The sequence below is a fragment of the Phyllobates terribilis genome, unplaced genomic scaffold (assembly GCF_046119375.1).
Source record: "Phyllobates terribilis strain yellow unplaced genomic scaffold, ASM4611937v1 Scaffold_3__8_contigs__length_932513732, whole genome shotgun sequence".
Lineage (NCBI taxonomy): Eukaryota > Metazoa > Chordata > Amphibia > Anura > Dendrobatidae > Phyllobates > Phyllobates terribilis.
Genome location: NW_027362763.1, coordinates 359,563,165 through 359,576,417, shown reverse-complemented (window position 1 = coordinate 359,576,417; position 13,253 = coordinate 359,563,165). Strand labels below are relative to the sequence as shown.

Below are 13,253 nucleotides of genomic sequence, written 5' to 3'. Positions count from 1 at the left end.
GGGCTTGGCGCGGGTTAAGTCTCTGGGCATGCTGGAGGTAAGCCAAGTTCTTGTGGTCAGTGTAAATTATTACCGGGTGAAGAGCCCCCTCGAGCAGGTAACGCCACTCCTCCAATGCCAGTTTGATGGCCAATAACTCTCGGTCTCCTATGGAATAGTTGCGCTCAGAGGAGGAGAAGAGTTTAGAGAAGAAGCCACAAGTTACCATCCTCCCGGAAGATGATTTTTGAGTAAGTACCGCTCCGGCTCCAGAGGAGGAGGCGTCAACTTCCAGGAAGAACTGCTTGTTGCCATCTGGGCGATGCAGCACCGGGGCGGAAGAGAAGGCCTGTTTAAGGGAAAGAAAGGCCTCCTCTGCTTCGGGTGGCCACTCTTTGGGATTAGTACCTTTACGGGTGAGCGCAGAAATTGGGGCCGTCCGGGAAGAGAAGTGTGGTATGAAGAGGCGGTAGTAGTTGGCGAAGCCCAGGAATCGCTGAATGGCCTTCAACCCCTCCGGTCGGGGCCATTTCTCGATGGCAGACAGTTTCTCAGGATCCATTTGTAGGCCGGTCTGAGAGATAATGTAGCCCAGAAACGGAAGCGAGGTCTGCTCAAAGAGGCACTTCTCAAATTTAGCGTAGAGATGGTTCTGCCTTAGCCTGAGCAGGACCTGACGAACATCCCTCCGGTGAGTCTGGAGATCCGGAGAGAAGACCAAGATGTCGTCCAGGTACACCACTACGCAGGAGTAGAGAAGGTCCCGGAAGATGTCATTGACCAACTCTTGAAAGACGGCAGGAGCGTTACAGAGACCAAAGGGCATTACCAGGTATTCATAGTGGCCGTCCCGGGTGTTGAATGCCGTCTTCCATTCATCCCCCTGACGAATACGAACCAGGTTGTACGCCCCACGAAGGTCCAGTTTGGTGAAGATCCTAGCCCCCCTCAGACGATCAAATAATTCTGGAATGAGCGGAAGGGGGTACTTATTCTTCACCGTGATCAGGTTTAGGCCTCTATAGTCTATACAGGGACGGAGAGAGCCGTCCTTCTTTTTGACGAAAAAGAAGCCTGCTCCCGCCGGGGAGGTAGATTTCCGGATGAATCCTCTGGCCAGATTCTCCTCAATATATTCGGACATTGACCGGGTCTCAGCAGCGGATAAAGGATAGATACGCCCACGGGGAGGAGTAGTACCGGGTAGCAGATCGATGGGACAGTCGTATGGTCTATGTGGAGGTAATGTCTCTGCCTCCTTTTTATTAAAGACATCTGCATAAGACCAATAAGGAATCGGAAGTCCAGGTAGATTAGCTGGGGTAGGAGAGGGACAGACGGGATGGACGGGAACCAGACAGGTTTTATGACAGTCTTGTCCCCAGCGAAGGACCTCTCCGGTTTGCCAGTCTAGCACGGGTGCATGTCTCTGGAGCCAGGGCAGACCTAGCAAGAGGGCGTGAGAGAGTCCAGGCAGAACATGAAAGGAGATACTTTCAGAATGCAGCATTCCCACCTGCAGGGTAATGGATTCGGTGATGAGTTGAATGGGGCGAGGTAAGAGGCCCCCATCCACGGCAGCGACAGACAAGGGTACAGCCAGAGGTTTGGTGGGGATGCGGTATTTCTCAACCAGGGACTGTGAAATAAGGTTCCCGGCTGCTCCAGAGTCAAGTTGGGCTAGTTCGAAATAACGGTTCTCCCCGTAGATGATCGAAACTGACAACAGCAGGGATGGAGAGGATTTATTCTTGTCTAGGTGGACCTCTCTGAGCGAACCTAGACACAGGCGTTTCCCGACCTCTCCGGGCAGGCACGGATCCGGTGCTCCTTACTGCCACAGTAGAAGCAGCTCCCCTCGGCACGGCGTGAGTCCTGACGGGTTTTGACCATCTTGGTCTGGTCGACCTGCATAGGCTCAGGAGAGTGTACCTGGGGAGAGATGGAGGGAATGACGGGTTTCTGGAAAGTAGGAGCTAAATGTGGAATCCTTCTCTCACGGGTGACCTCTTTGGCACGCTCCTGGAACCGTAGGTCAATCCGGGTGGCAAGAGTTATTAAGTCATCGAGAGTGGTAGGAATGTCCCGACCGGCAAGTTCATCTTTAATACGGCCGGACAGACCCTCCCAGAAGACGGAAACCAGAGCGTCGTTATCCCAGGCCAGCTCCGAGGCAAGGGTACGGAACCGTATGGCATATTGGCCCACGGTGAGACTCCCCTGACGGAGGCGTAGCAACGATGATGCAGATGAGGTCTTCCGTCCGGGTTCGTCGAAGACTTTCCGGAAAGCCGTGAGAAAAGCAGGCAAGTTGGACACCAGGGGGTCTCCTCTCTCCCATAGAGGATTCAGCCAGGCCAGGGCCTCCCCGGTGAGATGGGACATGATGAAGGCAATTTTGGCCCGGTCGGAGTTAAACTGGTAGGACAAAAGTTCAAAATGCAGGGTGCACTGATTTAAGAAGCCCCGAGCCTGGACGGGGTCGCCTCCGAAGCGAGGAGGTGCAGAAAGCCGGGGTCCGGGGTAGGATACCATAGTATTAGTGGGCAGCGGAGCTGCCGGATTGCAAGATATGGCACTGGCGGAGGTTGTTGGTGGATCAGACAGAGTGTTCAGGCGAGTATTAACATTCCGCAGGTGACCCAGGATGGCCTCCTGTTGGGACCTCTGACGGGACAGTTCAAGACAGAGGTCCGAGAGCGAGGGAGCTTGGGTGCCACCGGGTTCCATGGCCCGAGCAAACTGTAACGGGTCCGGGAGGCGGACTGTAACGGGTCCGGGAGGCGGAACCTCTGAGCTACTATACAAGGGGGCGGCCCTTGTAAGGGAGCGGGTGGCAGTCTCTGGGTGAACGGACAGGGAGTTACGGCAAGTGATCAGGGCAGTCTCTGGGTAAGGGGTAGGTACGACCTGTGATGGCAGAGCCTCCGGGTAGGCTAGCAGGCAGATGGTAGATGTGTGCTCCCAGGTGAGCAAGCGAGAGTCTCTGGAATAGCAGGTGGTCACGGCACGTGACGGCGGAACCTCCGGGCTGGCAGGCAGGTAGGTAACGGAGAAGCGCTCCCAGGTGAGCGGGCAAGAGTCTCTGGAATAGCTGGTGGTCACCGCACGTGACAACGGGACCTCCGGGCTGGCAAGCAGGCAGGTAACGGAGATGCGCTCCCAGGTGAGCGGGCAAGAGTCTCTGAGATAGCTGGTGGTCACAGCACGTGACAACGGAGCCTCCGGGCTGGCAAGCAGGCAGATAACGGAGAAGCGCTCCCAGGTGAGCGGGCAAGCTGGTCCATAGACAGACTGACCGGAGTAGTAAGGCAGACCGTCGGACCTCAGGCAAGCAGGCAGGTAGCTGATATGCGCTCCCAGGTGAGCGGGCAGGCTGGTCCTTTAGACAGACTGACAGGAGTAGTAAGGCAGACCGTCGGACCTCAGACTGGCAGACAGGTAACAAGTACTCAGGCAGGAATCAGGCAGGTAACTGGCAGGTAACTAGCAGGAAACTAGCAGGAAACTGGCAGGTAACTGGCAACGGGACCTGAGGGCTGAAGCACAGGTGAGACACAGGTGCAAACAACATTGCTCGGGCACCTCCATTTTGGAGGAGGTGCCTTATATATGATGAAGTCCTCCGGCCATTGGCCGGGGACTCTTTAGGGCGGCGCGCGCGGCCCCTTTAAGAGGAGGGGAGCGCGCGCCCTAAGCACAGGGGCCGGGAAGGAGCGCGCGCTGAGAGCAGAGCAGGAGGAGGACGCCGGGACGGAGCGCGCGCTGACAGCAGAGCGGGGAGAGGAAGCCGGGCACGGAGCAGAGCGGTGAGGGGAGCAGCGTCCCTGCCTAGCAGAGGGCAGGGACGCCGGCACTACACAAAGTATCTATTCTAGGTACACAGTTTTTGAAGAAACTTGGCAGGTAGCTTGTTCCAAACGTCTTAGAGAAATAACCACAGATCTTATGTGGATGTAGGCTTGTGTAAATCCTTCAGAATCCAAGACAGACATGATGTTGAGATCAGGGTTCTGAGGAGGCCATAACACTTCCAGGACTCCTTTTTCTTCTTCACACGGAAGGAAAAATGCCTTAATGCCATTGGCTGCATGTTTAGGGTGGTTGTGCTACTGCAGAATAAATTTGGAACCAAGACACTTCCCTGATGGTACTGCATCACTGATAAGTATCTACGTGTATTTCTCAGCATTGAGGACACCATTAATCCTGTCCAATTTTCCAATTCCATTTGTTAAATTGCAGCCTCAAACTTGCAAGGACCCTCCACCATGCTTCACTGTTACCTGGAGACACTCATTATTGTACTGCTCTCCAGCCTTTAAGCAAACAAGCTGCTTTCTGTTACAGCCAAATATTTCATTGAGTCCAGAGAACCCGCTGCCATTTTTCTGCACCCCAGTTCCTGTATTTTCATGCTTAGTTGAGTCAATTGGTCTTGTTTTCATTATGAAGGTATGGCTTTTGGCCGCAATTCTTACATGAAGGCAACTTCTCAAATAGAAGGGTGTAGCTGGTCCAACTGGTTGTAACCAGTAGTGAGCTGATGGCACTGCTGGACAGCTTTCAGTTACCAAGGAAAGTAAGCATGATGCGTCCCATCTGCTGCACTAAGTTTCCTTGACCGACTGCTATGTCTATGGTCCTCAATGGTACCAATTTCTTTGGGGTTTTGAGATGTGGGATTCAAGCTCTTTTGAAAAAGCACAGTCTGATTTGAAATCATTGCAGTATACCTACTACAACTACCTTGTCTTTTTGCTGTGCTCAGATTTGCTCTGGTGTTTGACCTGTGACATATGTTCCACAGCCTCATCCTTGTAGCCTTCTTTTTTTTTTTTTTTTCTTGTCCAAGTCGGCATTAGCAGAGAGACTTCACTGGGCGCATGTACTTCTTTCTCTTTCTGTCACTGACCAATCATAAGCAGGTAGCAACACATTGTTGCAAGAAAAACACGCGCCACAATAGCTTAGATCAAGTTCAATGTCAGACATAATAAGTCTGCTCTCTTCATGGCAGAGTGATGACCTGCTGGAATACAGCAGACCTGAGTGAGTAACTGACAGCTTTCAGCTCTTATCTCTGGAAGTCTGTGTTGGGGATGGGGCAGTGCTGCAGAAGTTGAGCCTCATTACAAACACTTCTAATAGCTCTAATCTCAAATTCAAATGAGCTTTAGTGGCTGGACCAAATACACATTAGCACTGCAATTAGTGCTTTGCTGTACTGCCCCTCCCCCATACTGACAGCTGCAGATGAAAGCTTTTAATCACACTCGGGTCTGCTGTGCTCTGGCATGTGTAGTCATTGCAATGAGGAGAGCAGATTGTGTGATTATGTCTCAAGCAGAGCCTGTTCTAAGCTACAGTAGTGGTTTGTTCTTTTCCCCTTGTATGTGGATGTCAGTTTATGATTGGCAGATCAGGCAGCACTAATGAGGGGAGAGCTACTAGAAGTGTTTGTAATAACTCAACTATGCTGCACTGTCCCCCCACACTGACTGCCAGAGATGAGAACTGAATACTGTTAGTCAATCAAACTCAGGTCTGTGGTTCTACAGCACGTCATCAATCTGCAGTCAGGAAAGCAGACTGTCATTATGTCTTACACTGAGCCAGTTTTAAGGTGTGGGGCTCGTGTTCCTCTTTCTACAGTGTGTTGCTCCCTGCTTATGATTGGTCAGTGTTATGCAAAGGAAGAAGTACACGCCCCCAGTGAAACCTCTCTGGTAATGCCCACTTAAACATAAAAACAATTAACTCATTAGGTGCCAAAATATTTGATTGCTATAGACAGGCAATAGACAGGCAAAATGAAAAATAGACAAAAAAAAAATAACTGTGCCCTGTTCTGCATGAAAAAAATGGTGAAAGGTCATCTTTTAACTTCCTACACAGCTGTTTACACCTGACTATAATCCTACTGATTCCCTGACATTGTGCAGAAGTGATGCAGTTTTGAAGACAAAAGATGGTCACACCAAATATTGACTTGATTTTATCCATATACTTTGCATTTTGTTAACTGATAAAGTATTAACACTTCTATTTTTTTAAAGAATTCTTACTTTGTAGCATATTTTTATATATGTATGAAAAAATATTAGCGCAGCATGTGAAGCAACCTTACTGTTTTGTGATCTTCACTTCTTAGGTACCTCCCTATGTTTTCTTCTTCATGTGTTGTGCTTCATATCGCGTGCACTCCATCTTTCTTCTACGCCTCTTCAATGATCCAGTGGCTATGGTCATTTTATTCTTTGCCATCAACCTGATATTACAGGATCACTGGAGCTGGGGCTGCTTTTTCTACAGGTAATTATGGAATATTTTCATTGTCCTAATCAAATATCCAAATGTTGTTGCAATCATCGTGAAATATACTTTAGTATGTTTTAACTGATTTTAATGAACCATTTGCAGTTTAACTGTAGTGTCCGCATGTACTTACACGTGCATGGTTTAATGTTAGAGACAAATATATACTACTGCCAGGATCAACCAGGATTTTTATATTGTGTAAAGCAGTAGTGCAAAACATATGGAAATTAACTTTATTTCCTGTTCCTGTGAAAAGTTTATGTAGATGAAAAAAATATTCCCTAAACTGTGTCGGACGTAGGTTGTGTTGCAGAGACCAGATTCGTCCGGCTCTTCCCAACGGCCTAAGATGATTGCCAGGTTTCTCCCTATGTATACAAGCGGGAAAGACCCGTGAGTCACCTACAGCAGCGCTGGGAAGAGCCGGCCGGGGGCGGCGCTGGACTAATCTGATTTCTGGCTATGGTCCAATAATAAAAGTAGAGGCTATGCGGCACTCCTGTAATGGGTGCCCAAATAGGGTTCCACGCCAATCCAAATGATAAAATGAATTTGGCACTTAAAGTAGATGCAAGAAATAAAGTTTTTATTGTACAGCATTTCCTCGGTTTGCATTGATTAACGTTTTGGCCTATTCTGGCCTTCTTCAGAACAGTCTATAGTTCAGCAGCACGTCAGTAATAGATAGGAGCGTGTGACCAGGGAAGTGGGTTGTGCTGTGAACAATCCGCAAATGGAACAAGGCGCTGGTGCTGTGCTAAGAAATGGCGCACTATTATAATATACCTGACTGCAATCATAAAGCCAGGCTGCTATTCATGCTGCCCACAGTTTGGGCTACATGAATCACCTGACAAGTTCCCTTTAAGTAGTGCTGACCACGGCTGAATCCTTTTCAGATATCCTTACACATGCCAAGAGATGTGATTACAGCTAAAAACAGTTTTATTTGTTAATGGTTGACTGGTTTTGTTTGAGCAGAAAACTGCAGTTTCCAATCGTTAAACTGATTTGCTTCAATTTTTTTCATGGTTTTTCTTTAACAGCATGATTGAAGTCTTAAAGGAAAACAAGAATGCATTAAACAAATTATTCTAGCAATGCCTCGCTTCAACTCTTCTTATGCTTTGATCACATTTAGTCTTATGTCAAAATTATAAGTAAAAGCTATGTAGGGAAATCTTGTGTCCCTGTCCCCTTTTTCTCACTGTCCTGTGTGTGACGGTAAGCTAACTGACTACTATTGAAATGTGCACATTGTAGATTCAGATTGAAGGCAGCAATGAAACCTTAGATTTCTCAAAGTTCCCCTTTTCACTCTGATAACAGATTTATACCCCTTGGCATTCTCTCAAGCAGCTTAAGGGTAGTCACCTGGAATGGCTTCCAACAATCTTTAAGGAGTTCCTAGAGGTGCTGAGTGCCTGTTGGTTGCTTTGCCTTCACTCTACTGTCCAACTTATCCCAAACTATCTCATTTCGGCTGAGGTCTGGTGATTTTTGGAGGTCATGTCATCTGACACTGCACTCCGTCCCTCTCCTTCCTAGTCACATAGCCCTTACATAGCCTGGAGTTCTGTTTTGGGTCATTTTCCTGTTTCAACACAAATAATGGTCCTACTAAAATGGGATGGCATGTTGCAGAATTTTATGGTAGCCATGTGTCACGGGTGTGTTGCCACGAAGATCGTCACGAGTACACAGCCTGACTTCTCGCAGCTGACTTGTTGGTGCTTTGTGTTTCTCGGCAGTGAGGGAGTTAATTCTCTCTCTCTCTCTGGGCTAGATGAGGTCCAGCCTCGCCCAGCTGCAATCAATACTTCTGTAGTGAGACTCCTTCATATACCTGCTGGTCTGTTTGGGAGGTGTCGGTGAAAGCATTTCATTCAGACTGACAGAGCGGATCGTGGTGTTTGGAGTTGCTGAGATAAGTGTATTTGGAAGTGTTTTTTCCCTTTCCTCGCTTTATCATTTATCTCCTTTCCCGTTGGTTTTCCCTCTGTTGTAGTTGAGAAGTTGTTTGTATGCAAGGTGGTTTTGGTTTTTCCCTTGTACTGTCTCGTTCGTCTAAATACTGTGTTTGGGCATATTATTTCTTGTTCCCTTTGGTTGTGATCGGGGTCCTTCTCAGGACTAGATTACTGAGGTGCAGGGATCTTCAGGAGGTAGGGGTTACGCTGGCGGCCTGGACCTCTGTACCTTTAACAGTACCTCCAGGTTGAGGGATTAGTCAGGGCCCCAGCTTAGGGTCAGCTTAGGCCCCCTACCTCCAGTATACAGAGACAGCGTGACATTTTCACCGACCCACTTAGTTTTTCTCCAGCTACTATGGATCCAGTAGCCGGTCTAGCTCGGCAATTGCAGAGTTTGTCCATGGAGCTGGCGGACGTTAGGTCCAAGGTTTGGCATCCTCAGGAGCAAGCCGGACCAGAACCTAAAGTAGCTCTCCCTGATAGGTTCACTGGGGGGCGGGACAAGTTTTTTGTTTTCCGGGAGGCATGTAAATTGTACTTTCGGCTGCGGCCTCGGTCATCGGGGAGTGAAGAACAAAGGGTGGGAATTGTCATCTCGCTCCTACAAGGGGACCCACAATCTTGGGCGTTCTCTCTTCCCCCGGGTTCCCCGGCTCTCCAGTCAGTGGATAGGTTTTTCGCTGCCCTGGGACTCGTATATGATGACCCAGATCGGATCTCCCTTGCTGAGTCTAAGTTACGTAGGATCCAGCAGGGAGATCGTCCGGCGGAGGAATTCTGTTCGGAGTTCCGTAGGTGGGCCACGGACACCCAGTGGAATGACCCGGCTCTTAGGAGCCAGTTTTGTCATGGTTTATCCGACAAATTACAGGATGTGTTGGCACAGTATGACTCTCCCGTGTCTCTGGAAGCCGCTATGGCCCTCGCTATTCGCGTGGACAGACGGCTTCGGGAGAGGTGCGGGATAACTCTACCCCCTGTGATGACTCCACCTCCTACAAGGTCCCCTCATATGGTGGTTCCCCTGGTCAGTCCTGAGGAGCCTATGCAATTAGGAGGGACATCATTTCGGGGGAGGGGACCGGTGGTGCGCCATAAGGCAGGAAGGTGTTTCTTCTGCGGGAGAAAGGGACATTTTATTGGGGGGTGTCCATCCCGTCCCTTGCAGAGTGAAGAGTCGTCGGAAAACTGTTGATCCCAGGTTGTGTGGTGGACGGCAATCTGGGAGTAGGTATTTCGTCCCTAGGTTCGTCTCAGTTTCTCGTACCGGCGGAGGTGGTGGTGGGTACGAGAACTGAGAGGATATCTGTTCTTCTGGATAGTGGGGCCGGGGCTAATCTGGTTGATGCTCGGTTTGCCCGGGTTCAAGGTATGCGGTTGAGTGAGTTGGCTAAACCCATCCCCATATTCTCGATCGATGCCAGGCCTCTCGGGCAGGGAAGTTTTTTGCAAGTTGTGCATGACGTAAAACTTCAAGTGGGGGCTATACATAAAGAACTGTTGTCTTGCTACGTGTTGGAGGGTCTTCCCACTCCTATTGTGTTGGGCCTTCCTTGGTTAGCTAAGCATAACCCGGTTATTAATTGGCAAACCAGGGAGATAAGCCAATGGAGTAAATTCTGTAATAAAAACTGCATGAACACGGTCATTGGTGCGGTTACTCCTTGGGTCTTACCTCCATTTCTGGCGGACTTTGAGGATGTATTCTCGGAGAAAGGGTGTCAGGAACTACCTCCTCATCGCGTGTATGACTGTTCTGTAAAACTGCTCCCTGAGGCCAAGTTACCTAAAGCTAGGTTGTATAACCTTTCTGGTCCTGAGAGGCAGGCCATGAAGGATTATATCTCAGAAAGTCTGGCTAAGGGGCATATTAGACCTTCATCTTCACCGGTGGCTGCGGGGTTCTTCTTTGTTAAGAAGAAAGATGGAGGCCTACGCCCTTGCCTGGATTTCCGTGAACTTAATCGGATTACGGTCCGAGATCCGTATCCGCTCCCACTTATTCCCGATCTCTTTAATCAGATCGTGGGCGCCAAATGGTTTTCTAAGTTGGATCTCAGGGGGGCGTACAATCTGATTAGGATGAAGGAGGGGGATGAGTGGAAGACGGCGTTTAACACTCCGGAGGGGCATTATGAGAACCTTGTCATGCCATTCGGTCTGACTAATGCCCCGGCGGTGTTCCAACACTTTGTTAATGACATTTTTCGCCGCTTGGTGGGACAGTTTGTTGTCATATATCTGGATGATATCCTAATTTACTCGCCGGATCTGGTGTCTCATCAGGAGCACGTTAGGCAGGTGTTACAGATCTTGCGGGATAATAAACTGTATGCCAAGTGGGAAAAGTGTGTGTTCGCCGTACAGGAACTCCAGTTTTTAGGCTTCCTGGTTTCAGCGTCCGGTTTTCGTATGGACCCTGGGAAAGTGCGGGCAGTTCTTGAGTGGGATCGGCCAGAGAATCTTAAGGCACTACAACGTTTCCTGGGGTTTGCTAATTATTACCGGAAGTTCATTCGTAATTTCTCGTCCATGGTTAAGCCTCTCACTGACATGACTAAAAAGGGGACGGATTTTTCTAGGTGGTCTGACAAGGCTTGTCAAGCATTCTCCTCTTTGAAAAAATGTTTTGCCTCGGCGCCCATACTCATTCAACCTGATGCGTCTCAGCCATTCATTGTAGAGGTAGACGCTTCCGAGGTAGGGGTGGGAGCAGTATTGTCACAGGGTTCGTCCCCTGGTAAGTGGCATCCGTGCGCCTTTTTCTCTAAAAAATTGTCGTCCGCTGAGAGGAATTACGATGTCGGCAATAGGGAACTCTTGGCCATTAAGTTAGCTTTTGAGGAGTGGCGCCATTTTCTGGAGGGGGCTGTTCATCCGGTCACCGTCATCACCGATCACAAGAACCTGCTATATCTGGAGTCCGCGAAACGTCTGAATCCCAGACAAGCTAGGTGGTCATTGTTTTTTACCAGGTTTAATTTTGTCGTTACATATCGTCCTGGGTCAAAAAATGTAAAGGCGGATGCCTTATCTCGTAGTTTCCCGGGGGCCGGGAATACGGACGACCCGATTCCTATCCTTCAGGAGGGGGTGGTGGTTTCGGCAGTATGCTCTGAGCTGGAGGAGGAGGTATTGGAGGCTCAGGGGGACGCCCCTGTTGGACCTCCAGGGAGATTGTTTGTTCCAGATCAGTTGCGACAAAAGGTGATCGAGGCACACCATAACTCAGTTTTTGCAGGACACCCGGGGAGTAAAGCTACTGTGGATCTCCTCTCGCGTCGGTTTTGGTGGCCTAATTTACATAAGGAGGTGGTAACTTTTGTCGCGTCCTGTGGGGTTTGTGCGCGCTCTAAGACCTCACATACCCGTCCGTCTGGGGCCCTCTTACCTTTGAAGATCCCGGAGCGTCCTTGGACTCATCTGTCTATGGACTTTATTACGGACCTCCCTCCGTCTTCGGGTAAAACGGTCATACTCGTTGTAGTGGACAGGTTCAGCAAGATGGCACATTTTATCGCTCTTCCGGCTCTCCCTAATGCTAAAACTCTTGCGCAGGTGTTCATTGGGGAGATTGTGAGGCTTCACGGGGTACCCTCCGAGGTGGTGTCTGATCGGGGGTCTCAGTTTGTGTCTAAGTTCTGGAAGGCGTTTTGTGCTCGGCGGGGGATGCAGTTGTCATTCTCATCGGCTTTTCATCCTCAGACCAATGGTCAGACGGAACGTATGAACCAGAGCTTGGAGACATATCTCCGGTGTTTTGTGTCAGAGAACCAGGAGGACTGGGCTTCTTTCTTACCTCTGGCAGAGTTTGCTCTTAATAATAGGCGGAGCGAGTCCACTGGTAAGTCCCCGTTTTTTGGGGCATATGGTTTTCACCCCAGTTTTGTACTTTCAGTGGGGGGGGCTCTTCGGGGGTTCCTGAGGAGGAACGATTTTCCTCATCACTCGCTTCAGTATGGAGAGGGGTGCTGAAGAATCTGAATACTATGGGGAACCGATACAAACGTATGGCTGATAGGAGGAGAGTGTCTGGTCCGGACCTAAGTGTGAACGATCGGGTATGGTTGTCTACCAGGAATATAAAACTTAAGGTTCCCTCCTGGAAACTGGGTCCCAGGTTCATCGGGCCGTACAGAATCAGTTCTATTATTAATCCGGTGGCATTCCGTCTTGACCTCCCCCCTACGTTTAAAATTCACAACGTGTTTCACAGATCATTGCTTAAGAGGTATGTGGCGCCGGTGGTACCGTCACTTTTACCTCCCCCTCCAGTGGTTGTCAATGGTAACTTGGAGTTCCAGGTATCGAGGGTCATTGATTCACGCTTTAATCGCCGGTCCCTTCAGTACCTGGTTCATTGGAAGGGGTATGGTCCTGAGGAGAGGATGTGGGTTCCTGCGTCGGATATTAACGCAGACCGATTAGTTCGGGCCTTCCACACGACTCATCCGGATAAACCTGGCCCTGAGGGTCCGGAGGCCCCTCGTAGAAGGGGGGGTACTGTCACGGGTGTGTTGCCACGAAGATCGTCACGAGTACACAGCCTGACTTCTCGCAGCTGACTTGTTGGTGCTTTGTGTTTCTCGGCAGTGAGGGAGTTAATTCTCTCTCTCTCTCTGGGCTAGATGAGGTCCAGCCTCGCCCAGCTGCAATCAATACTTCTGTAGTGAGACTCCTTCATATACCTGCTGGTCTGTTTGGGAGGTGTCGGTGAAAGCATTTCATTCAGACTGACAGAGCGGATCGTGGTGTTTGGAGTTGCTGAGATAAGTGTATTTGGAAGTGTTTTTTCCCTTTCCTCGCTTTATCATTTATCTCCTTTCCCGTTGGTTTTCCCTCTGTTGTAGTTGAGAAGTTGTTTGTATGCAAGGTGGTTTTGGTTTTTCCCTTGTACTGTCTCGTTCGTTTAAATACTGTGTTTGGGCATATTATTTCTTGTTCCCTTTGGTTGTGATCGGGGTCCTTCTCAGGACTAGA

General features: G+C 49.4%; 1 protein-coding gene across 1 annotated transcript in view; it reads left to right on the top strand.

Annotated features, from left to right (window-relative positions):
• ALG3 (ALG3 alpha-1,3- mannosyltransferase) overlaps positions 1–13,253 on the top strand; it is a 51,292-nt gene that overhangs the window by 25,251 nt on the left and 12,788 nt on the right. The window contains exon 4 of the mRNA XM_073675328.1: positions 6,134–6,294. Within this exon, the coding sequence (XP_073531429.1) occupies positions 6,134–6,294 (161 nt within the window). The remainder of the gene's footprint in view (positions 1–6,133; positions 6,295–13,253) is intronic.